This window comes from Neodiprion pinetum, chromosome 4 (genome assembly GCF_021155775.2).
Source record: "Neodiprion pinetum isolate iyNeoPine1 chromosome 4, iyNeoPine1.2, whole genome shotgun sequence".
Classification (NCBI taxonomy): domain Eukaryota; kingdom Metazoa; phylum Arthropoda; class Insecta; order Hymenoptera; family Diprionidae; genus Neodiprion; species Neodiprion pinetum.
In genome coordinates, this window is record NC_060235.2 from 25,284,320 (window position 1) to 25,309,702 (window position 25,383).

General features: G+C 35.0%; 4 protein-coding genes across 14 annotated transcripts; 2 read left to right on the top strand and 2 right to left on the bottom strand.

The window, feature by feature from the left end:
• Positions 1–202: 202 nt before the first annotated feature.
• On the bottom strand, positions 203–4,709 carry NaPi-III (Na[+]-dependent inorganic phosphate cotransporter type III). 5 transcript variants are annotated; one of them, XM_046623126.2, is made up of 7 exons: positions 4,489–4,709; positions 4,240–4,337; positions 2,192–2,944; positions 1,873–2,079; positions 1,464–1,674; positions 695–1,317; positions 203–549 (listed from the first exon to the last, which is right to left on the bottom strand). In XM_046623126.2, exons 3-7 carry the CDS (start codon positions 2,393–2,395, stop codon positions 319–321), a joined length of 1,476 nt encoding a protein of 491 aa, XP_046479082.1. In that variant the 5' UTR covers positions 2,396–2,944; positions 4,240–4,337; positions 4,489–4,709; the 3' UTR covers positions 203–318. The 5 variants fall into 5 exon arrangements, with proteins under 5 accessions (XP_046479082.1, XP_046479085.1, XP_046479080.1 ...); XM_046623129.2 differs by lacking the exon at positions 4,240–4,337 and having other exon boundaries at positions 2,192–2,372; positions 2,796–2,944; positions 4,489–4,708; XM_046623124.2 differs by lacking the exon at positions 4,240–4,337.
• Position 4,710: 1 nt separating this feature from the next.
• Membrin (Golgi SNAP receptor complex member 2) lies at positions 4,711–9,351 on the top strand. 2 transcript variants are annotated; one of them, XM_046623133.2, is made up of 3 exons: positions 4,711–4,910; positions 5,138–5,377; positions 5,523–9,351. In XM_046623133.2, the coding sequence occupies exons 2-3, from the start codon at positions 5,238–5,240 to the stop codon at positions 6,019–6,021; spliced, it is 639 nt and encodes a 212-aa protein (XP_046479089.1). In that variant the 5' UTR covers positions 4,711–4,910; positions 5,138–5,237; the 3' UTR covers positions 6,022–9,351. The 2 variants fall into 2 exon arrangements, with proteins under 2 accessions (XP_046479089.1, XP_046479090.1); XM_046623134.2 differs by having other exon boundaries at positions 4,712–4,910; positions 5,167–5,377.
• LOC124217471 (myotubularin-related protein 9) lies at positions 8,771–14,104 on the bottom strand. 2 transcript variants are annotated; one of them, XM_069135105.1, is made up of 8 exons: positions 13,986–14,104; positions 13,652–13,872; positions 13,389–13,571; positions 12,062–12,227; positions 11,654–11,946; positions 11,480–11,583; positions 11,001–11,305; positions 8,771–10,462 (listed from the first exon to the last, which is right to left on the bottom strand). In XM_069135105.1, exons 3-8 carry the CDS (start codon positions 13,548–13,550, stop codon positions 9,738–9,740), a joined length of 1,755 nt encoding a protein of 584 aa, XP_068991206.1. In that variant the 5' UTR covers positions 13,551–13,571; positions 13,652–13,872; positions 13,986–14,104; the 3' UTR covers positions 8,771–9,737. The 2 variants fall into 2 exon arrangements, with proteins under 2 accessions (XP_068991206.1, XP_046479077.1); XM_046623121.2 differs by lacking the exon at positions 13,652–13,872 and having other exon boundaries at positions 13,914–14,090.
• A 41-nt stretch (positions 14,105–14,145) lies between these two features.
• On the top strand, positions 14,146–25,205 carry Zmynd8 (Zinc finger MYND-type containing 8). Of its 5 annotated transcripts, none has more exons than XM_046623113.2 (7): positions 14,146–14,344; positions 14,811–14,936; positions 16,357–16,864; positions 17,387–17,711; positions 18,031–18,211; positions 18,720–20,774; positions 21,350–25,205. In XM_046623113.2, the coding sequence occupies exons 3-7, from the start codon at positions 16,371–16,373 to the stop codon at positions 21,697–21,699; spliced, it is 3,405 nt and encodes a 1,134-aa protein (XP_046479069.1). In that variant the 5' UTR covers positions 14,146–14,344; positions 14,811–14,936; positions 16,357–16,370; the 3' UTR covers positions 21,700–25,205. The 5 variants fall into 5 exon arrangements, with proteins under 5 accessions (XP_046479069.1, XP_046479070.1, XP_046479068.1 ...); XM_046623114.2 differs by lacking the exon at positions 14,811–14,936 and having other exon boundaries at positions 21,350–21,712; positions 22,366–25,205; XM_046623112.2 differs by lacking the exon at positions 14,811–14,936.
• Positions 25,206–25,383: the final 178 nt, after the last annotated feature.

Consider the following 25,383-nt stretch of genomic DNA (forward strand, 5'->3'; position numbering starts at 1 on the left):
TTGCTGTGTTTGTGTTGTATGATTCTGTTTTATTGTGTGTTTATCAATAGTGTGACAAATTCCATTGAACATGTAGACTGCTAGCCAGCATCAGTTACTTTACAAAGTAAATGCCTTTCTAATAGACATTTTTAAGTACAGCGAAAAACTATGGTTGTTTGTAAATCATGTATCTTCGTAAGAACTTGTAAGACCACCGGAAGAAAAAGTATTTCACCTTTATTTCAGTTTCATTTTATTTATGTCCTAATAACAATAGCTGTATTGGATGGCTTTCACTTTTACTAAGCTGTATTTATACCTAATTCATTCTTCGACTTAGACAGTAAGTACTTGCCTAAACACAGCCATACAGGCAGCAGATAATAATCCTGCAACTGGTACAGTGATTAACCACGCAAAGGCAATGTTACGAAATAGCGCCCAGGACACACCACCACCACCACGTGATACCCATCCGACACACACAATCGAACCCACTTTACAATGCGTCGTTGACACTGGAAGACCAGCCTTACTTGCCAACAGAACTGTTAGTGCTGCACCTACCTGTAATAGTTATAGTTAGTTATCAGCAAATAAGAGCGCAATAATTGGAAGAAATGGATTGTTGGGATCGAATGCATTTGCAGATAAATCATAGTGACATTAATAATGCAGCGGCATGTCTTGTAAGTAAAAAATTGTCTCATACCTCAATTGTAAATCCACTAGCTGGAGTAATTCGTGCTAAATCTTGGCCGAGTGTTCGAATAACTTTTCTCCCCCATATCCAAAGTCCAACTGATATGCCTAGTCCTCCATAAAGAAGAATAGGCAGAGGAGTTTCTGTTTCTTGACGAACAGAACCGTCAGCATAGACTGCCCACAATGCAATCAAAGGTCCTATGGCATTGCTAACATCATTTCCTCCATGAGCAAAACTTCCAAATGCAGCAGTTAATACTTGGAGAAATGAGAAGAGTTTTGATACTTCTACTGGTTCTTCATCGTCTCTTCCAGCCTCAACACTCGGACCTTCCACATCCGCCCCAACAGTTAATAATAAGGGACTCGCACTTGTGTTGCCCCTAAGCTTTGGTGTTTCTTCAGAATTTTTACTAGATGAAGAAGCTGGTGCAATGACTGACAGCGCAGTTGTTTCTTTTCTATCACACGCATCGAACTCTGTGGCACCACCAACACCATCGCTAGCCAATAATATTCTTTTTCTCTGCCATGGGACTACAAATGTGTATACAACAAAAGCGGACAGTAAACCACTAGTTACTGCGGCTATAATGCTACCCCACCAGGGTATGTTATCCAGCTTCAACACTAAAAAACCGTTCGTACTTGTTATATAGGTTTATATATTATACATACATGGGGCAAGTTTCCTGAATAACAAGATTTCATCTGGTGAATTGTGGTTGAGTTCAAGTGAAATGCCTCTGCTTACCTAAACCATGTGTTTAACTTACGTTTTGGCCCATCGTGTGCAACCGAGAGTACATTTGTAGCAATGGTTAGGCCATAAGCTAGTGGGAGGATTCGGAGACCTCGGTCCAGGGGTTTACTAGCTTGTAAAACAGTTTTTCTCAGTGTTAAGAAAATGGAAGCTGACACTAGGCCGCTTAGTACGGGACTAGCAAACCAAGAAGCTGCTATACTTCCAAGAGCCACCCATTTTACCTAAAAATATTAAATAGACTGCTGTAGAATTTTCTTTGCATTATTCAAATGGAGAACCTTAACTTTTCAAGAATCATTAGAACTAGTAATTAAATAATATAGTTTCTTTCACCTACTTAGTTTAACTTATGAGTTGTATTAAGCCAATTATTTATCATTTAGTATCTCAAACTTTTCTTGTCATTGTGAAGAACATACCCCTGCAGTGCCTCTGCATACAAGTGAAAAGCCAACAGTTGCGCCAACAATCGAATGAGTCCCAGAAATAGGAAGACGCAAGGCAGTTGCAATCATCAACCAAATACCTGAACCAACAAGACTAGAAAGTGCACCGAGCATCAGTTCTTTCTCATGTCCCTCGTACAGTGACACATCGAGTATGCCTTTGCGCATTGTATCAGATACCTAAAATCAGGGCGAAAGAGTTTTAGCATTATAATTAAATGTACTGATGTGCAATGATGGCTATAAAAGCACTTCTAGTAACAGGAAAAATTTACAGATGTTGCACATTTACCTTATATCCTATGAGTACAGCCCCGGCTATTTCAAATATTGTAGCTAAAATGCAAGCTTGAACTATTGTCAGAACACCGGCACCCACACTGGTTCCAAAACTGTTTGCGACATCATTTGCCCCAATTCCAAATGCCAATATAAATGCGACGATAAATCCAACAACTACTAGCCATATTAGGCTTTCATCATATGGTATAGCCATGATTAGTTTCTGAATTTGATCTTTTTTACTTTAAATTTCTAAGTAGGTACTTTAACTCTGCTATTCTATTTCACATCATATATGTATCTATGTCCATTCAGTTCTCTTCCCTTATGTTTATGTATAGTATACATACGTGCTTATTACAGTATAATAATTGATTTTCATTTAATACTTGAAGAGACGCGTATTAAAGATGAAAAGCTACCCTATACATTTATATATCGTGTATAAATACGTGTTTATATCAGAATATATTTCATTTTATACTTAATAAGTTCAATTCAGTTTTCATAACTTTGTACATATAGCGGAGGTAGAATTTTAGCATAGCGCCTGATTTCTCCAGCATTATGATAGAATTTATCATGGTTGTAATCTGGGTTAATAAACTATTTACCATATTAATCCAACAAGCTAGTTAAATGCATTACTTCTAACGTCACAGACTTTGTTAAGGTTTGAGTTACTAAACTGAACCCTATAACTATTTTTTAACCACGTGATTGTTCTCGTACGAGAGCAAGACATGTGCTTCTCTCCCCACATCTGGAAAAAGTAAGTATAATTGTAAGTTGAGAGAATTAGCATTAGGGCAAAGCATGAAAACTAATTATTATAATTAACTCAAAATCAATTTTTTTTCTTTAGTGGATGAAAATATTTTCATGTAACTTAGAAAATTCTGAATATTTATCTATCGAATTTTTCAGACTTACTTTTGAAAAATTAGAAAACCACAACATCCTGAACTAAATGTAGAAAATTCGAGTGTTTCAGAGAAACCTGATTAATTTTGGAAAATGTTTAAATTTGGTTTTAAGATTTCGCAAATTAATAAGGATTAGAGCAATTCATAATTTTTCCAAGAAATCGCTTCAAATACTCTCCATTTCGGAGTTAGGTATATGTTACATAAATTTTCAAAAAAACGTTCACTGCGATGTATTCGATTCCTTTCATTACAATCAATTCAAGTAAAAAAAACATCTTCGGATGAATGACTAATACATGTGTTGCAGCGGTAAGCGCAATTGAATTAGTGGCTGTTCCATTTTTGAAGGTTTTAGATCGAATCGAGATGAAAAGGCTTTATTTTCTATGTGAAAACTCTCTTCCAGAAATCATTTGAACACGAGATATTTACTAAATGATGAAGCAGATGATTAGATAGTTTTCGTTTATGATGACATGTACGGCATGAAAATTATATTACACATATCTAGGTATATAATTATATGGTCACTATAGCATCTTTTATGACACGACTTGGTAAGAATCATCTGAGTATCAAAGTGATAACAATTTTTTACATCAATTACGAAAATTGACGATGAAACAATGCAATTCAAATAACTACTGCATCTACGGACGGTCACGTCAGAACTGGACTTCCTTTACACCCGCGTGCTGCAGGTATAGAATCCTATCTTTCTCGTTTAGATGTGCGACACATGTTAATCATTATAATGTGAATTCTATTACGCAATCGGCAAGTGCCAAATGTGGTTACAATGATTTAAATTCAACTAAACACAAACGATGCATACAATTCTGGTCATGCATACATCGTAGAGAACCGTCGGGCGAGAGTAGATTGAATCTGAATCGTGATGTAAATTTTTTCCTTTATATGTGTACTCAAGATGGGAAACGTCACAATCGATTTACCGAATGAACACACTTTTATACTCTGATCTGGCAAACTAAAATTAGTATAGCTTTGTAAATAGGTAATAGCGGATGCAAGAGGGTGAAATATTGATCCGTCCGACACGTTGCTTTACGTTATGCCTGAGCCTTATGGAGTGAGCGGAGCTCGCGGAAACTTATTTTTTACTTACAATATTTCATTTAGCGTCACGTCAATTAGCCGTTAATTAACGCTGACACTGCTAACGCAGAGGTTTCCTATTTTTATCCAATACAAAGGCCTCACTGCCTGTAATAATACGTTAATAAACTGCGTATAAGCCAACAACACGGGGCTTTAATAGTACCTACGCATCGTACTATTAGAATAAGATTTCGTCCAAAATTTCGTCTTCGTTTTGTCATCAAAATCTGCGTAAAAATACACTTAACACATTTACCTTCACGATCAATTATTTCGGATTAAATTCTTCAAGGGGTTGCCTTCTTCCCAATTCTATGTATTATCACAAGTTTCTCGATTATCTTATACTTTCCCCGGTTTGTTACGCGATTCTCGTCGGGGTTGCCTCATGCGTTCGATCTTAACGCCTTTTTCTAGGCCACCCAACTTGCTTTACGACTAGGCGAGTAGCTAGCAACGCCACTGCACTCTAGCGCCAGCGGACAACTGCAATTCCAATTTCATTCCAACATGATTCCAACATGAAAATGCCTGACGTGACACATGATGTCCACGTTACATCCGAATCTCTGACCGACTTTAAATATTATCAGACAATGTTTTGACGGTGGAACCAATGAATTTATCAATTATTACATCGCAAAGTTTCGATGCAGCTTCTCGAAAATTTGAAAATTTGTGAGTATTGAAAAAAGCTGTGTAATGCGTTAATAATCATTACATACGTGTTATCGAAAGACATCTGTCCACCTCGTACTCTTGTTGCATAATTTATTTATTCAAAGATACGGATTATTTCCACCTGTGATATCAATAACGAATATTTAATACCCGGTGATAATTGCAAATTCTGCGCGTGAAATCCTTGAGCGTAATTAAATCATTATGCCTAACAAATGTTTTAGGTTATTAACTGGCAATAATAATATTGTAGCCGGATAGATCACGTCATTAAATTCTGCTGCATAAGCTTATCGTAACATAAATCGAGGCTTTAAAGAAACTATGGAGACCTTATATCATCAGACGAATAAGCTAGTGCAGGAAACTCAACATTCGTTTTCTCAACTGGAAAAGAAACATTCGGACTTGGACCTTCAAGCAATAGAGCATGACATACAGTCGAAGATAAATCTCATCAACAGGTAGGTTAAAAAATAAATCTGGCAAACAAAACATCATAGCTTCTCCAATTAGCTAGATAGTGGATCTTTGAATACCTACATTGTATTCCGGAAAGATACATAACTCATTCCTAACATGTTTTCTTTTGCTTTTTTACGTTTTCAGTAACTGTGAACGACTTGATATTTTGTGTATGAAGGGTCCTGTATCACAGAGGCAAAATGCCAAGATGCGAGTGGACCAGTTGAAATATGATTCGCGGCACCTCGCTGCTGCTTTAAATTCGTGGCGAAGTCAACTTACTCGCCGGCAAAGGGAAGAAACTGAACGTGAAGCTCTTTTGTCTAAAAAATTCACCCCCAACGACCAAATAGATATCATGATAGATCACAATCTTCAGCATAATTCTAGTTTGCGAAATGCAACGCATGGTATGGATGACCTAATTCAGCATGGCTCTGGGATATTGGAAGGCTTAAGATCGCAAAGATCTACATTGAAAGGTGCTCATAAAAGACTTGTCGATATTGGAAACATCTTGGGGCTTTCTAACACAACGATGCGGCTTATTGAACAAAGAGCTCGGCAAGATGGATTAATATTGATAGCTGGGATGGTTTTTACATGTTTAATTATAGTATTAGTTATAATATATCTTACATAGCTGTATTTGTACATTTTTGAATGTATATACTACAATTTCAGTTCAATCCGAATTGAAAATATCACAACTAGTAAGTTTTTCCAAATGCTAGACAGACTGTTCAGAAGTACCTTGTATAAAATGAGCTATAACCTACCGAGGCGAATATATAATTATTGTAACAGAAGGTGTCATAGTGGAATTTGCATGTTGCATTCGAAAAGAATTAATAATTTTTAATCATCAATACTTTAGTGATTCTTTCAGTATCTTGCTTTTCCTGCATCTCCTTTTACAAGGACTAGCTACTTTACATTCTAAATGGTGGTTAAATATTGACAGAAGGATAATCGGATAATAATGTAGATAGAAGTAATCACACTTTATATCAAACACCAAATCCCTGTAGATGTTTCTTTCTAGATATATCACTGCCCTTCGCATGTAGTTAATGAAGTAATTTAATTTCACATCTATGGATGTTTTTAGTTAGTATGCACTATTGTAAAAATTTGCATACTAATCCAATCTAATTTTTTTGACAATAATGTCGATAAACCTGTGGCTGTTCCATGATTGACTGTCTGATTGTGTTGAACGAATTTATATTTAGCATTAAGTTGGTTCCCGGTAAAATAAAACACCACAATTTTACATAAATTGCCGTTGAATTCAATGCTGACGTTTTGCGATTTTTACGAAGTATTTGTTATTAATTAACCTATTAACGCGAGCTTGGAAACATTTTAATATCAAAATACTCCTGATTATGTTCGGATACACAGCTGAACCTGTAAAAACAACAAATTCCGTACCTCCTCCTTTTCTTTCAAAAAACTAATTTTAGGTAAATTAAACAAATCCTACACCATTTAAATCTTCAACAAGACTGTTTTGTGATTGTTTCGTCTTTTCCGATTACCAGATTCTGCTTAAAAATTGTGGAACGTTCGGAAACTCTGTTGGAAATTTACTTAAAAACTGGAAAGTTAGATAAATGTTTTGCACAAATCACATGAAATTGTGCAAACTTATACATTTCAGTCGGAAACATTGGTTTTTCAGTAGTGATGATCGGCTCTCAGTTGCCATTTTTCAATTCTTTTTTCTAACCGATCACTTGCTTCTTATTTTATTTCAAAGATGAAATCCGTTTTTAAAATATTTTTGTTGGCAGTAGTTTCCCCCATTAGTTTTTATAAACACCACATTTTTTCGGCGAACTCTGTTAGTATAATTACAAAATAAATTGAATCGAGCAGTTGATCTTTTGAAAAATGCTGGAGTGGATTTTAACTCCACGTTTGCGACTAAAAACTAAATTCACAGGAAAACCCGATAGTGGTGAAAACTTAAAGGTCAGAAAAGAACAGAAATATTTCTCTAAAATTTAGTTTTCGTAAAATTTGCCGAATAAAATATTGACCAGATTCCTTGAGTTCAAAGCTTGCTCTGCTCTGAATAAATCCCCTCTACCTGCTGCAATTGAGAATTATAGCGAAAGGAGGAAGGGTCAGGCCCAAATCCCCCCTTTCCTTCCCCTCTGCCCCTCCAAGAACATACATCCCCACCAGTTCCTTCTCAAGCAAGGTAATTTTTTAAACGCGGATCATTCCGAAAGCTGCTTTTCTGGTGTAAGGAGGTTGGTCGTGGCACGCTGACGATCAGTCTTTGATTTATTTTCTGTTCTCAACTACGTGATAAGTCAATGCAGAAGCTGGGCGGAGAATTCGTTGTCTAGTGGCCTTGGATGAGTTTGAGTTCAGTCCACGTTTCCAAATCTTATTCGTGACTAGATCCACACTCATCCAAGGATGCTGGACCCATAACACGGAGAGCCGAGCTATTAAGGTGACCCCCTAGAAGTATACAACGTGCGTCTAAGATGATTCAACAAGCTTCGTGAAATATTGATTACAAATAAGCTGTATGTAATGAAGTTTTTCATACTATAATAACCGTAATTTGATTCTAAATTGTCGTATGTCGCCCGATGGTTCGTATATTCTTTTTAGTTTCTTTGTGCGTGAACACCTGCCGTTTCTTCCTCCCTCCCTAGCCGTCCTTCACGAGTAACGGTAAAATTCCAAGCCCCATGAAATTTCTCAGGCGAGGCACTCGGCCGAAACCACCCTCGCTTCCCTTTTTAAAAAAGCAATAGGATGCAAGTAGCACGTAATTTTTCGAAGAAATAAAGTTCTCTTCAACTTCTTGAAGTAAATATTGTATAGCATTGATGTAACAGAAACGAATTACCGATACATCTGGTAAGGATTTTATTTAGGATAATAACCATAGAATTGATCATTGTATCATTATATGCAGATGTAATAAGGTATTGTAAGATTTTGTCAAGGAGGTTTCATTTTGTTCATTAAACTCATACGAGTCGTCTGCACTATTTAATACAGAGATTCATAAATATTACAGATAATAGTCGTTGAACCTTACAAATTTCCTTTTATTCCATTTTAATTCCGCGAGTTTTCAGTTGCCGTAACGTGGGAAATTAAATTTCTTCTTCTTTGTTTGTGAGTATGATCCTCAATTCAAGGATATGTGCCAATGAAAATTCAACGTACGCTCCTTCTGAAACGTGCTGGACGCAGGTCAGGTTGCCTACGGTAGGGCGCGCGGTAATGTCAGCTTTTACGCGAAAGAAGCAGTTCTATAGGAGGAGACAACCAGGTCCTCATCCAAAATCCATTAAAAATAGATTTAAGACTTGGGTGGGAAATAGTGGGAAAAAAATTAATCAATCGACCAGCAGTTGAGACTATGTTACGTGGGCATTTATTATATAAACGTATCTACAATATGGCATATGTCGAAATGTAGTGGTGTTATAATTCCATTGATTTAGGTGAAACATCACTGAAGCAAATGTATACGTAGTAATTTATAACAAAGCGTATGTTTATAATGAAACTATTCCACTATTTCCAAAATATCGACAAATTTATTTTTAAATTCTGAAACTAGCCGTAGAGTGTAATATTCCTATATAATGTCTGAAATTAGTAGTTTCAACTTTCAATAATATCGATATAAGATTATGCATGGGATTGAATATGCAATGCTGATTATTATGTTAATCCAAATGGTTAAATAAAATTGTTGAATTAATTATCAGTCTACCACTTCAACAGTTGATTATCAAATATAAATTAATAATGACTTGTGGTATTCTTATTCCGTTAATTCATATAGATCGCTGGAAAAAGGATGGAACTCATTATAAGTGCAATAAGAAACGTAGTAAGATGATACAATTGTGATAATACGCTAACTTTGAATTAATGTACACGTGATAGTCACCTTGTGTCATTTATATTTCTCATTTTACGTGAACTATGCGGAAAAAAATTCTTTGTAGCAACTACAACTGAACATAAATGCTGAGCACAAATCGTCTTCTATTTTTATATATTTTAAGACCAACATGATGTGACCTAGTACTTTTTGTTATGTACGTACACAATTTGAATTACATACAACGTACAATATATCCAATAGTTATATATTTTGTCATTGCCAATAATAATTCTCCAGTTTTTCTTTTTATTATCAATTATAAGTATAAATTTTTCAAATAAATGGTTCAATGTTTCGTGTTCTTAAACTGTACAGATGGAACTTGTCAAATGTTTTGCAATATCTAAGTAAAAAAGGGCACTAGGTAAGCGCATCCTTTTTAAATATGACTTTGCTCTTTAAATTTAACTACACGCCCTTCATCAAGTACTTTGAGGTTCCAAGTTCATCTGAGCTAGTCGAAGGTGTTCTTCAGCGTTCGCTGTCCCGTACGAAGAATCTGGATTGGTATGAATTTCTTCGATACCTTTACGGATTTGCGATTGAAGCTGACCAGAGATCTTTCGAATTGCAGAATGCTTCCGTTTAATGTGCATGGCGCAAGAAAGTGATCCTTTCCATGGCGCGGCATTTGTATGCAAAAGGTAAAGTTCCATCCACAATTCTATGCTGATAGGTGCCACACTGGGCCAAATAACGCCAGGATTTGGTTCGTAAAGTGGATTTAACCATTTTTCCAAAACATCTGGCTGATTTATATGTGACCATAAACTGGCCGTTCTCTCAGATAATCTAAGCTGAATTCGTTCTGCTTCTGAATCACCCAAGAACGTTCCATAGCTTGAGCAATATGCATGTTTATAAAGTTCGATGAGTAAATCTGTTGTATATTCGAAGCTGAATTGAAATTGGCGATGTAGCTGGTAGAGACAATCTAGAAATAGCAAAAAGGTGGGAGCATGTGCTGGACTTTGAGAATTGGGCGGGTGATAAGGCCCATGACGTGTCCGACTGAAAAAAGCATGGCCAGCTTGTAACCACTCTCGTTCAACAAGAGCCTGCAGACCTCTCACGGTTCGACAGTCAGGATTTAGAATGGCTTGGGTCAAACTCGTCACAGCAAGAGTACAATCTCTGCCAGCACCACCTACCAAAAAAGCATATTGTTACTTAGGTGAAGGTATAATAGTAGTGTTTGCATACAAGTCTACAATAGTTTTAAAACTTCTGTGCTTATGATCTCAAAATTATTGCTTATCGATATTTTTTTCACATATTGACGGATTTATTGCAAATTCCTGAATAATTCCTTACAATGCTTATCTAAAACGATAGTAATGCCCAAAAACTGGACAGTCAAAAATAATTATTGTCAATTTCCACAAAAAAAATTTGCGTTATCTAAAACTTTCGCTGAAACACGATAATAATTCTACACGATTGTTAATGTGCAGAATTTATACAATTATTATTCAATATAATCGATTATATTTCATCAAAGATGACTGTGAAAAGAGTTGGTAATCATATTACATCTGTATGAAAATATCTCGAACAAACGAAATTAATGAAGACCATAGTAAAACCTGCTTGTGAATGCAAAATCTGTTGTTAGTTGTACTTATAGTAGTACAGTTCCAATAGTTCATTAGTGCATAGAAATTTTTCATTTCATAACTACATACCATGTACTAAGACAGCAGCTGCTTCTTGGTGAAGACATTGGGCAGCTACGCAGGCTGCATTCAATGCTGCTTGAATTGCAGATAGCCAGCCACTACCCTCTAGTCGAGAAAGCCACTGGGACGTGGAGCATTTTGTGTCACTGCAGGCTTCGATTAGTTTACAGAAACTTTCGGCCAGGTCAGTAGATCGTGGCACAGCCTTGTGCACCTTACGCCATTGTGGATAAGCTGCGTCCATTTCAGTTCCTCCTCCTCGGTTTTTGGCCGCCTGCGCTTGACTGGCAGATCTTGTATCCACTATGTACCTGTAGAGAAGACACAAATCAATCAACAACCAGTAAAATTAATGCTATGTAAAAGTATATCTCAACTCACTGAAAAATGCAATCTAATTTATACTTAGAAATTAGATTATTTTTTTCGGCTATATACAAGTATACTGGTATTATTATATTGAGAAGCCAAATATTTTTACATACCCTCGTCTTCCTGGACCTAAAACAGCATTCAAAAGTCGTTCATCCTCCTTGCATCTTTTTCCTGTAGCTCCAGACAATGGCTGACTACTTCTCATGAGAATACTCTAGAAAAAAATTAAAATTCTACTTACTGAATCTAGTCGGGCTTAATCATTTATTGCAAAAATCTCATACCCCCCCATCGTGTCTGTAGCAGAGTACAGGAAATCGTCCACCATCTCTAAACTTTGCTGCTAATACAATAATTTTGTCTTCTATATGCCGTGGTACTATTACGGCTGATGGGTACGAATTACAGACTTTATAATCACGATTGAGGTAGCAAATCCGCCACTCATCGGCATGAGTTGCTAATAGTCTAGACCATTCTGAAACTGGTGCAAATGCAGTCCATCCATCTTCCACTTGCACCGTGGAATTATTCACAGGTTGAGGGCTGTAGAAAAAAGGATACTGGAGAGGTTGATCTGAAATATAAAATGTGCATTAGTTATTGTTAGGCAGCAATCACGAGTTAAATAAAGCAACTGTCAATTTGTATTCAGAAGCAGGTACACGAATATTATGTCCATGATTATTTACCCAAACATGCCAGCTTTTCCAGAGATAACGTCACATTATTTAAATCCTCTGTACTATTGATATCGAGTTGATAGATATGGAAATCCTTGCATTTTAAAATAATACTGCCTCCAGGGTTTTGGTTGTTTGACTTTTTCTCTATGACATCTATGTTTCTGTGAAGCAGCTGGTAAAGGATTCAATTGTAAATTACGAGTAAAATTTCAGTAGGCAGCATCCTCCCAGTATTTAGCAATCTTACATTACACAACTATACTTGCTGACAGACACCTTTGACACTTCCTCATTTCTATCAATAGAACGGTAGCTAGCCATAGCCCTTATTTTCAAACTGATTCACAATACATGCAAAGACTACATAATGTGTTCCATATTCTCACATGATCTTTAAAAATGTATTTACATTCTGGCCTACAATTTACAGGTCAACTTATAAAGTTCACTGTCAAATGATAAATAAGGTGATATATGTGTCACTTACATACTTCACTCTTATTTATGTAAATATATATTTTACTCTCAAGAACTCTTGAATGAAAATATAGGTTTTTGCTTATGCTTGTGTTAATTTATTACTGAGATGTATCTTTCTAAATCACGAACAGTATTCCAAAATCTGTTATTGTAATTATTGAAACGTAATTGACTAAATGTAAAATGAAAAGTTGCACATGTTACAAGATAGCACATAATTTTTTTGGGATATTCAAATATAAGGATGGTCTATACTCATAAATCAAATTTCTGTAAGCCTGATTTTATCACTTTTTTTGTAGTGCTTAAAGGGAATCTTAAATCAAAATTAAGTTTATTTGACATTGCAATACTGGAGATAAACTGGTTTTTATACACTTACAGAGTGAGGTATTACAAATTGATATATTCTCCTTGTATTACTAATATGATATTACTTATTTATAGTTTTGTTTTAAACTGTCAAATTTTGCTTTATTAATACACAGAGTATTGCTTAGCAAAGGATCCATTTTGGGTTAGTATCTCTTATTTCAGTAATTATCTATGTTTTTGCAAGACGCAATTCAAACTAAAACACTGCTTGATAGCGAAGGAAAATCTTATGCTTAATGAAATAGCTGGAAGAAATCGAATATCTACAAATATGTGAAAATAAAACGTCAACTGGCTAGAAAATATTTCAAAAAAATTGCAGATATTGTCAGAACATGAGTAAAATTCTCAAATTATTTTCCAAGAGTTATGAATATAAAACTATATCTAAAACTCTGGGACGTACAGGATTGCGGAACATATTATAATAAATAATATGGCAGTTGGAATAAAACTACGAATTGATCAGTTTGAGTACCAAAAGCTCCTGAGAAACAGCCTGCCTTGATGATAGTATAAGATGATGTCCAGTGATGCAGAGCGTTCTATCTAAGCTAGAGTTTTTATCAGTTCCATCGCTTCTATCAGTGAGAACGACGTTATCAAGTTTTGTAACTAATATAAAGTCACTCAATTCCATTATTCGTGCTGATTTAACTCACTGGAAATAACAAGGCGAAATATTATTATTCTTCTGCAATAAGTGACATTTCACAGATAAACGTAACCTTAAATAAATACCTTATCAGACTGATCGTTTATCTATTATATATTTGTAGTTTATCGTTGAATTTATGAGTCGATTAAAACATCGGTGTAACGGAATCGTCAGAAAACTCATTCGGCAATAGTTTTCGTAAAGTATTACGTCTCTTTGACAGCTGCTGTTAACCCGAATATTGTATGTGCGAGATCACTATACGCCTACACTACAGCTGGTTGACAGTGATAACCAGCTAACCCTTTAACAAGAGGTGTGGAAAAGATTGGCGAAAATTCGTACATAAACTGGTGATATTCCGGGATGGCGAAATGGAGAGCGAAAAAGGTGATGTAAAACTACAAGGTGTCATGCCTCAACGAGCATTCCGAGCCTTCGGAATTACCGGACCCACGCATAGTTTGACAGTTCTCCAATTGTATATGTGCACTTTTGTTACGACTGAATTGTAGACACGATCACCACGTGATGTCCGGAGGTTTGCCAATACCTCAACAGATGGCGCTGGCGTAACGAGAAGAGAAGGAAAGCCCGGCTAGTAGTGGTTTGCTCGTGCAGCGCAGCGAGAGATATTTCCTAACTTTCCATAGCGATTAATGTCTCCACTTATGTTTGTATCATGTTAATTCAACGAAATATTAGTCTTGCAAAGCGATGCGTCGTATCACCAGCTTTCGTCGTTTGATAATGCGTACTTCCTTCTGAATAGATTGGTAAGATCCTGTTTATATTTTTATGAAATTTTAACAGTCTATCCTCTTCTATTCACTGCCATTTCACACAACCACAGCATCCATTCCTGTGCCTGCTGCTATGATGTAGGTATACCCACTTTTTACTTCATTGTCATCCTGATATTACTTTCCCAATATTGAACCATGCTCAGGTACCCAAGTTTGTACCGCTGCAACTTAAATGCATTTCTACAATTATTTCTTTTTACATTTAGTACAACACGCTGTTACCAGGTCGATTAGCACTTTTGGCATTGGCACTCATCTACTTTCTGCTTATCTTTCGCATTCAGCCATAATCTTGTATTCCTCATTGTTGTAGACACGTCGCTTACCCAGGAGGCATACTATAAGTCATATTGCTTATTCACCTTACTCTTACAAAGTTATTTTCACTTCCGAGAATTGATTTAAGGCTTTATGTTTCTCTTGCGATTCGGGATAGTATGAAGGAAGATCCTGGCTTCTGGTTTCCTTTCAATCATCAAGAAAATAGTAAATGGTATACAGACTAGAAACATTTTGGGGCTAGGATTTCACCAGAAACTATTAAACTTTGAACAAAAACGAAGTAAGAAATATGCACCTGAAGTTTTGATCCATTAAACTTTATTGTAAATTCAACTTGTTGCTGATACTGAGATCCTATGATAAGACTTTGTGTAGTAAACCTGGTAAAAGTTTGTAAACCATCCAAGGGCACAACATTACACAATAAACTTAAGGCTAAATAACGCCCCGACCTGTTTTCAGTATTAGTAACAACTTGAGTTTTCGACTAAGCTTGATTGGTTGGAACTTTAAATGCATAGATAAACATCATTTCCATTTCAAAGTGTACGTAATAACAATGGCATATGTAAGAATGTTTGATGTCAGTGTCTTCAAACTATATATAGTCCTTGGCTGAACAAGGGAGGTGATAATTTCAAACTAGTCACATTAATGCAATCTATGAATTTTTTTTTTTTTATTCTAAATATTGCATTTTATATGTGAACAGAATAATTACCGACAGGATAATCATATATACAATTTTGTGTTGAAATAATTTTTTGTGGAATGATTGTTTCTTGGATCATTTTAAATAGGATCGGCGTGCATGATCTGTTTCAAACAAAACATGTCCTTTATCGGTTCTGAAGTCATAAATCATATTGACAAAAACCCTAAAACATAATTTTATCTTAGCTAAAGCAATTCTGGCAAAATTGCCATGAACCTAGAAAACCTGGCAACAAGGAAAAAGTTATGAAGCTTGATTACAAACCTTGAATTTAAAATGCAGAATATTTACATCCTTGAACATGATATAACTACTAAAAAGTCCTTTTTTCCGCGTATTGCTCTGACCTATATCCAGTTCATGTTATTGATCAAAAATCACTTTATATTATACTTGGACACAGAAGCAGGATTTAAAAATTGATCGTCAGCTCTAAATTGTTTTATTTTTAATCCAGTTTCTTACTTCATTTCTAATGTGGACAAAGTTCTATTCATCTAGAAATTAGAAAAATGTTGAAAATGAAAGTTTGGTACAGCCAGAGCTGCAATAATGGAGTGCATTAATAAATAATAATGTTCAAAAGAATCGATTTCAATAAATTACATTAGCTGGCTTTCAGTTCATACTTTTATTTATTTTGTCGGTATGTCAAGATTTCAAATGTTTATCATGAAAATACAAATTTTCACTGTACATAAATAAATTTATAGAAATTGAAAATAAAATTCTTACATATAACACATAACATATGGTGAAAGTTTTATTGTATATTGAAAAAACCTGTATTTGATTGTTATATAGAATTAAATGATACTTCATATAATAGAACTACAAATATCAGATTTTTTTCAAAATCGCGCAGTGTGATACAAAATTTTTTTTCGACAATGGTGTATTAGTTCATGTATTCGAATTACCAGTGAATAGACAGAAAAATAAACTTCAAGTAGCCGAAGCTTTAATGACAATCTATTTCACACAGATACCATCTGATATATGATTCTGAGCAACATGGAGTCCTCGGAGGATAGAAAGAACGCAATAGAGGACTGCGAGGATCAGAAGAACAATTCAGAGACAGCAGTTACAGAGAAGGACAAAAACGATAATGAATCTAGCAAGAAATCGAACAAAATAAACAATCTAACTAATGCTCTGGAGCAAAGTGACAACATAGAATCAAAGACAAATGTGAATAGATCAAAGGATAACGTTAGCAATGAGTCTGATGTCAAAAGCCGAAAACAATCTGCTAAAAAACACAGTAGAATTGAAGCAGAATCGCAAGAAAATAACAGTGTTGAAAATAGACTTGATGGCAAGAAGCCTGATGTCTCTAAAAGTACAAGCGAGGAAACACAAGCTTCGGAAACAAGATCGTCTTTGTCTGTTGGTAAAGACGTCAAGATCAATGGAGCAGAGATTAAAGGGGAAAGTGCAGTTAAGGAGGGCAAGAGAAAACGGAGAATGTCGAGGTTGGTAGACACCTGGTGTGTAAGTAGTTAGTTTTCTTATTTTCAATAATTTTATGTATTATTAATTTGTTGCTCAACATCGAAATTGTAGATCTTGCATCAACTGCAAACTATGTTTTCCATGTAAAACTTTTTATAACAATGTAAGCTCACTTAGTATATTCTTATTTTCTAAACCAAACCACAGAGTTTCAAAATCCGTTTATTTCTCACTTGGTATTTCCGAACATTCTTCATACTACAAAATATTGAAGTTCTTCACAGATTAACATGTTTCTCAATTTATATTCATAAGTACTGTAAACCTATTTTCTATTCTTTTAATTTTATAATATTCCTAACAGTATTCCTAGAATTTATATGTTACTTGTATTATGGATGCATGCTTGAATAGAAAGGGCCTAATAGCAACTTCGTTTTTTGAAAATCAGTGCAATTTTCAACATTGATCGAGATATCATATTTAACATGTATAAAAACAGCCGAAAAAATGAACTTGATTTATTATAGTTGAATGAAGCAATATTTTTTTTAAAGTCTACAAGGCAGAGATCCTTCGGTAGAAAAAAACGAAAGGATTAACAAACGCAAGCGATCTAGGAGTGACGAAGATAAGTTCTGCTGGCGATGTCACAAAGAGTCTGTTGACAGCCATTGTACCGCATGTCCACGTTCCTGGCATCGTCGATGTATGGGTGGAGGTCCACAACCAACACCGCAGAATTGGATTTGTGGCGAGTGTGCTACTATTTTAAAAGCAGAAAATGCAGAAACACGCTCACCGGCGATGGCTCAGTTGAGTGTTGAACAGCTCTGTACACTACTGAGACATGTGGTTGGAAGAATGCGTGATTATCCAGGGGTGTGTACATTTTCATCACATTACTTGTTACATTCATATTTTCATTCCTAAGCTTACTTACTCCTTAAGTATCAAGTTAACAATGAGCGATAAATTTGTGTATTATTGAATATATTATTTCATTACGATTGCTTATTGCCTGCAGTAAAATTAATTTTACTGCCAAAATTAAAGAACCTAATCTGCTACTGAGCCTTCTAGGATAGTTTAGATGTCAAGTGTGTTTTTAAGAATTTTTATTCATACAGATAAATTAGAGTCCTATTGTGGTACAGAGATAAGATAATTATCAGGAAGGAATTAATCATTATGTCCACAGTCGGAGCCATTTTGGAAGGCGGTAGATCTCAACGAAGTTCCGAACTATTTGGACTATGTTGTTAAGCCAATGGACTTGAGTCTATTAGAATCTAATGTCCGTGCAAAACTTTATGGTAGTACAGAGGCATTTATGGCTGATGCTAAGTGGATACAGCACAACTGCATTGTGTTCAATACTTGTGCGTATTCTGTTCATTGCTTATTTTTCATGATTAATATTTAAGCCTGTGCAATTCTATATATTCTCGATACTCTTTTGTTCAGCGACAAATACTATTCTTTAAAATCTGCATTCAGTATTCTAATCTTCGGTTTGTTTGATTGGTTTTGATACTTCGCCATATCAAATTCACGATGTATTTTCAAATAGCTTATATACTTATACTTTTAAGTTACATACCCGTACTGTTTAGAAATTTGATTAATACTGTGCAACGCAATGTTGCTATTTTTACATTGTAGGCAATCATTTTTATTCACATTCCTACAGAAATCAATGACTTTATATGAAATATATTAGAGTACGGTCTAAATTAAATATAGAATTTTTTTTTTCGAAATTCGAAAACTTCGCTGCATGTGCAATCGGACTGATTATATAAATGTTGTGTAGATAAAAGTATTATCTGGTAGCCAGGATATCAAAATATAATATTCTCGAAGAATATAGTGTCGCTACATTTGCAGGTGGAGGCGTTTACACAGATACCTCTAAACTAACAAATGCTGCTAGGCAGATTATAAAAGCAGCCAGGCAAGAGGTGTCGGAGATTGAGGCCTGTTCCGATTGTTATGGACATGCGCGAAACCTTCCCAGACCTCAACCCTCTTGGTTCATTGAACCGTGCCGAAGGCCGCATCCACTTGTCTGGGCAAAACTAAAGGGATTCCCATTTTGGCCAGCCAAGGCCATGTCTCGCATAAATGGCCAAGGGCATGTGGACGTCCGATTTTTTGGAGCTCATGATCGGGCTTGGGTACCAATTCGTGATCTATTTTTATATTCCGAAGATCCACCTGCACCGCTTCCGCGTAAACGAAAAGCAGATATGGACGAATGTGTTCGTGAAATAACGCGCCATTGTCGAAAGCTGGAGTTGGCATTTGGACAGTTTAAATTTGCGCCGCCGAAAATACAGTACAATCCGAGAGATCCATTGCAGATAAAACTAATGCTACCTAACTATGATCCTCTTCAGCCCAGCACTCCTGCTGTAGTATCTCCCAACACTTCACCACGAAGAAAACCACCTTTGAGAAAGCGAGGCTTTTATCTCACAAAGAAATCATGTTCTGAGGAATCAACGACAAATAATGCTTCTGATTTCGCTAACAATTCAACACCACCTCAGGGTGATTCGGACAACGATTGTGAAAAATATATCGAGGCATCCAGAATACCTAAGGTGTCACTGTCCAACAAGCTCAATAAATCCAAGTTGCCGCCACTTGCTAAATCTAACGAAAATCAAAAAGTGATCCACAATTCATCCGATAATGGAAATTTTCACCAGAAGAAAATCAGAATGAATTGTAATCGAAGTAATACTTCAAACGACACTGACAACTTGGATGATAGTGTGAAAACAGACGACGACAGTCAATTAGAGCAAAGATATCGACGAAGATGGGATGCAAATAACAGTAGCGACGGGCATAGCAGTTCTGAAAACGAAGTTTCATTGGAAATAAGAAAATCTTCGAAGTTTGGTAGCGTTAAATCACATAAAGGGGAGGATGATACTGAAGCAAATGATACAAAAATTCATAATAATCTATGCAACGAAACGAGATCTGTACAAGACTCAAAAATCAAAATAAAAAGTCCGAAAACGAATAAAAATCCGGTTAGAGTCTATAAGCCAAAAACTAGAATGGTGAATCAAGTCAATGCGGAGCGAGCAAAAGCTACAGCCTCGAATGAGCAAAAAAAATTGATAGAATGCACAGAAAATATTATTTCTCGCCAGGATCAACCATTAAATAGGCTTCTAGCACCTGCGAATACTAGTGCACAATCCACTGCCATTGTGAGTGATATTTGTATAAGTACGGCCGTTACTATAGCTAATTCTGTGTCCGTCCCTAACAACCCTATGAACAGTGTTACTAAATCTGTTCATAATGCAAACTTGATTACTGCCTCTACTATTAGTCCATCAAGCACAATAACCGCAGCATTAAATACAGATCCTATTGCATCATCCTCAATGGGTTCGATTTTTTTACCAAGAATCACCTTACTGGAATCCACAACAAAAATGAATCCAACAAAGGACTGTTTAATCATGACTGAAGAAACAACAATGGTTAAGGAAGAGCCAAAGGATCAACCGCAAAACCATACACCAAAAAAGGAGTCTAAGGCACGTAAATCCTTTCTTAATAAACCTCCAATGTTTCCGCAAATCTCGCCAACATCCCCGCCAAAAGCTCCGGCAAGTCCACCCGATGCAATGGTTTATATACCGGGACACAGGACAGAAAGTGAACATGATCACTCGCTGCTATCTCCAGAGGCAGGACCACTCAGTGCACAACTTCACCGAGGTGGTCAGGAATTAGCTAAGCGAATGGCACAGTTAATGGAGGAAGCACTGACTGAAGCAGCTCAAATAAATTCCAATAACTCAGATAACTCTGGAATGAATCAACGTGCTACGGTGCACTATCTCAAACTGCAGATTGAACGCATGAGGTGGCAGCATCAACAGCACCTAGCCGAATTGAAGCATAACACAGGTATGCAACCATTGAAAATTCTCAAATTTAAACATTCTTCATTTCTTGACACAGACATATTTAAGGGGGTGTATACAAGTAGACCGCTGAAGAAGTTGGTGAATTTTCAACAACCAATTATCCAATACTTTCTCTAATATCAAAATGAATCAGTCGAGTCGTTTTGAGATATCATTGCCACTATAAAACAGGTCACCAAGTGGTGTGGTTGAGATTATTGTTAAAAATAATACTTCCTACTAGATAAGTCATTCTAATTAATTGAAAAAAAAAAAAGTAAATGAACCTCGATCTAAATAATTTGGAACATGACTAGCTCCAATCAAATTAAATAATTGGTTGCCAGAGTGTTAATTCCCAAAGGTCAATCATTTCTTTAGCCGTCTACTTTTATAAACCACCTTAAATAAATAGCAACTGTCAAATACACACTTCATTGAATTTTACCTCAGAGTGTTGAAATTAGTACGTTGTTTCAAACTATTCTTGGTTCCATAATAACACATTTCTTGACAAGCATGATGTTATATATTCGGATTGGCACGTTCTAATATTACTTTCATTTCGAATTGTAGATCTGACGCTGAGAGAAATGAGAGCTAGTTTAGAGGCTGAAAGGTATCGGGCCATCGAAGAAACTAAGCGAGAGGCTGAGGAAGAGAAATTAAGAAGTATCGAGGAAACAAAACGAAAGCAGTGGTGTGCATTGTGTGGAAACGAAGCATTATTTTACTGCTGTTGGAATACAGCGTATTGTGACTATCCTTGCCAGCAAGCTCATTGGTCTACTCATATGAGAACGTGCGCGCAAAATCCACCACCAAATACCATTATTACTGCAACTGCGAATGTCAGTCAACAACAAGTGATGCCTAGCCTTGTAATGACTTCACCACACGCATCGTCTAGCGTATGGGGGGCCTAGAACTAAAATTACTGTAAGTTCTCAGATTTATTGCTTTATGAGAATTAAATGAACATAAAATTATTCACGTTATTATCCTAAATTTTGCTCTCCAATATAATTATAGATAGTATATAATAATACATGTAGGAATCTGTGGATAGAAGTTATAGTGGGTAATTAACTACGATTTTTATATTCGAAAACTAAAATGTATTATTTTGTGACGATAATAATAAGTGATATCATTAAGACAAATAATTTTTGTAAATCAAGACCGTGATTAAGGGTAATCCCTAAATGTTTGACACATGCACAATCGTTACAAAATATTTATTTTGATGGAAATCGCTTAGTATAGACAATTCTCTTGATTATGAGTCTTTCAACATCGTGTGTTTCCCGTAAATCGGTTTCCGTAATTAATAATGCAACGACCTTGTGAAGCAGGAAGTGTATATACCAAATTTGGGTAGTTCTAATATTTATAGATCTTATTTCAACCAGTTTTGCTCTGAACACTGTGCTTCGAAGAAGTTCTAAGTTGTACAAATTCTTACACTGTTTTATAATCGTATAAAAGTAGCGTACCACCATTAGCCTCTCATATTGGATAGTTTATTGTAAATGAATGACATTTGTCATACGTATCGCAAAAATAATCGGTTACAATTTTTAACATTTCAGTGAACGTGCCACAAGTTATAAATACTTCCGAAAAATAAGCATTCTCTTCACCGAGAATTTCAAATCAGGCAATCAATGGTAGTGAACTGAAAACAAAATTGGGTGTAGGAAAATTTCAAAATTTATTCCGATACGCATATTTCTCATCAAATTACTTGGTAAAATAAATTCTCTAAGTATTAAAGATGCAAATATTTTATTACAAGTTGTGGTAAGTTTACAATTTAAAACTAGTATCAGAATTCATAAAGATGTTTTATATTTAATATCACCAATATTGTTGTGCAGATGGGTTGCTCCGAAAAAGTTTAGCGTACTCATTACGGGAAGCAGCTACAAATTTTGTTTTCTTTGTTTTTCTCTATATGTATACTTAATGTGTGGCCTATAGTTTTAGCAAAGCACAATTTAACCATAGTGGGTTTTTTTTTTTTTTTTATTTTTCTGTACAAGGTCTCAAAACATTCGAAATATGGGTAGTATCAGTTAATTCAATGTAAAGTAATAATATGAATTTAGAATCAGTCATACAAAACGATACTTGGGCTGTTGCAATAAAAATAAATGTTTGCATTTATCAAAGGTATTCTTTTATTTTATTTATATCACTATTTTTAGTTGATGAGTTGAATTTGAATAACTGCTTACGCCTCATCGTTGTTTATTCTCCTAAAGTATTTAGCATATAAATCAAGTTGATGGTTAAGTATCCGACTTATCATATTAACATTTTTGTATATTTCTCGAATGGTCCTAATTAATCATGTGGCTCCGTTCGCAATATTCATACTCTCCAAAATGATTAGTTCAGGCTTGTGTAAACCACCACAATATGCCCGACAAATCAAGTAATTAAAATGAGGCAACGGCAAAGTACGCAACCCGAAATGATGAAGAATATGGCATGGAAGTTAAAAATGGATGCGGGATTCGTAGTGTGTTGTAGAGGAAAACCGTAATATGTACCTAATGAGATTTGTACAAATAATTCGAAGCATCAGACTTTTCATCTGACAAGTAAGAATGATTATACGCTTGTACTGATAAAATTTAAACAAGCTTGCAGATCCGGGACTCAGCCTCTTGGTTTGAAGTTGGCTTCTTTACTTACAATTAGAAATACGTGCTAAGGTCACAAAAAATACGCGCCAGTGAGGCGTATGTTTTGACAGGAGCAGATATACTGTTAATCTTAAGTAAATTATGTTTCAATTAGATTGACAAATAGATAATGTACGTATAAAAAATTTGGTTAATGTTGATATTTTTAGCATATACTGTATGTAATTAGTGGTTCATAAAGTTTTTGTGAAAAATAGCTGTATATTTACGCCTATTGACAAATTTTAATATTGTGAAGAAATGGAATAATCAAACATTTTTCAAGTAAAAAAAAAACTGAAGTTTGCTATAACAGTTATCAATAGGTTCCTCAATTATAAATTTCTCGAAATATAAGAATTGATCGAGGAACGAAGATAATAGTCATTTTGACGAACTCAATGACGAACATGTCGTTTTACTTCAAGTAGTATGTATGCGGGAAAGTATCTCTTGCAACAGCTTTCTCTTTTGCCCATTGTACATAACCCCCAGTAGTATATTAATTATGAATAATTCGTTCGCATTACTTTCCAAATCTTAGCTATATAAATCACTTTTTAATTTTAAGCATAATGTTAAGCTTATACATTCATAACTGTGCAAACCAATATAAATCTAGCTTTTTATTATTATTATTATTATTATTATGTACGATAAGAATAATACATTTTATTTCTTAAACTTACGTCAAATCATTTAACAATAAGACTAGCTTCAAGCCCTAACAACATTAAATAGTCTGTTCATGAACGAGTTCGTTAAATTAAAAAAGTGAGACGCACTCGAGCGCTAATCTTGACGCTCATGGTAGTCAATTACTTGACTTGTATTTTTCTTTTACATCATCAACCGCTTGTTTCCATCTATTTCGATTTAATTAAGGAAGTTAAGTGGCCAAAAATTAATACTTTTTATTAATTTTATTACGAGATAGTTGTACATTGAGTATTTGTCAAATTGTTATATTCGTAAGCTTTGAAGATCTCTTTAAAAATACAGCATTAAAAAGTACTGGAGCAAAAGCTTAAGATGCGAATGCTTAATTTAAAATTGATTCACGATAGGTAAGATTCATGTATATTCGTTGGAATTCACTCTACGATGGCTCATTTAATTCAAAACCTCATTCTCTACAAATGTAGTGAAATGTTATTATTTTATCATGCTAGCATTGTTAAATATGAAATTTTACAACATTGGAACTACATTGATTATGATCAAAAATTTACAACATTGAATCGACTACTGTAAAGAAAGAAAATTTGTTTCGGTCACTTTGTAGAAAATAATCTTGTCCATAATAATCCATCAAACTCACAGACAACTTTCTTTTTTTTTTTTTTTAAATCTATTTGCCAGAAGTATTTTGTCAAGAATTTTCTCGTGAAACTCGAATAAAACTTGAAGCATATTAACACTAAAATTTCGTTGCCAGGACCAAATTTGGTCATTATAACCAAATTTTTTTCTGAGTGCGTAGAGCGAAATAAAATGAATCTACTATATTTTTGGATTATTTTGATGCGATTTGAAATAAAACATCGATAATTAAGCTTTTGTTCGTATTTCCATTACTTCTTATAATAGTACTTAGAGGTGTTGGTAATTTAGTGCATATACATATAAAAATAATATAACAAGAAAAAGTAAAATAAACAACTATCGACTACCTCCTTCTTGATGCAAGAAGAATTCTCAATTTGCAATAACACCATACCGTACAGCTGGATATTGATTCGACGAAAAAAATACCAGTGACTGTGACAGTACGAACATAATATATCTTTTACATAGGCATAATAGGTATAATTGCGTAAATTCTCAAAATTGGTCGCAATTAGCGAATTAAAAATATAAACTTATCCATCAAAGGTATCTTGCATTATGCCCAATGAAAACCTAACGTTATTCTAT

What these genes read in the sequence shown, in the direction of transcription:
- NaPi-III (XM_046623124.2), bottom strand. Translation starts at nt 2,395, where the DNA reads ATGGCTATACCATATGATGAAAGCCTAATATGGCTAGTAGTTGTTGGA. An exon ending in CTGTACTCATAGGATATAAG is followed by an intron (nt 2,080 to 2,191) that starts GTAAATGTGCAA and finishes CCCTGATTTTAG; the next exon opens with GTATCTGATACAATGCGCAA. An exon ending in CTAGTGGATTTACAATTGAG is followed by an intron (nt 550 to 694) that starts GTATGAGACAAT and finishes TAACTATTACAG; the next exon opens with GTAGGTGCAGCACTAACAGT.
- Membrin (XM_046623133.2), top strand. Translation starts at nt 5,238, where the DNA reads ATGGAGACCTTATATCATCAGACGAATAAGCTAGTGCAGGAAACTCAA. An exon ending in AAGATAAATCTCATCAACAG is followed by an intron (nt 5,378 to 5,522) that starts GTAGGTTAAAAA and finishes TTACGTTTTCAG; the next exon opens with TAACTGTGAACGACTTGATA.
- LOC124217471 (XM_069135105.1), bottom strand. Translation starts at nt 13,550, where the DNA reads ATGGAATTGAGTGACTTTATATTAGTTACAAAACTTGATAACGTCGTT. An exon ending in TTAGGTCCAGGAAGACGAGG is followed by an intron (nt 11,306 to 11,479) that starts GTATGTAAAAAT and finishes TCTTCTCTACAG; the next exon opens with GTACATAGTGGATACAAGAT. An exon ending in AGCTGCTGTCTTAGTACATG is followed by an intron (nt 10,463 to 11,000) that starts GTATGTAGTTAT and finishes CTTTTTTGGTAG; the next exon opens with GTGGTGCTGGCAGAGATTGT.
- Zmynd8 (XM_046623113.2), top strand. Translation starts at nt 16,371, where the DNA reads ATGATTCTGAGCAACATGGAGTCCTCGGAGGATAGAAAGAACGCAATA. An exon ending in TCGAGGTTGGTAGACACCTG is followed by an intron (nt 16,865 to 17,386) that starts GTGTGTAAGTAG and finishes TTTTTTTTAAAG; the next exon opens with TCTACAAGGCAGAGATCCTT. An exon ending in GAATGCGTGATTATCCAGGG is followed by an intron (nt 17,712 to 18,030) that starts GTGTGTACATTT and finishes TTATGTCCACAG; the next exon opens with TCGGAGCCATTTTGGAAGGC.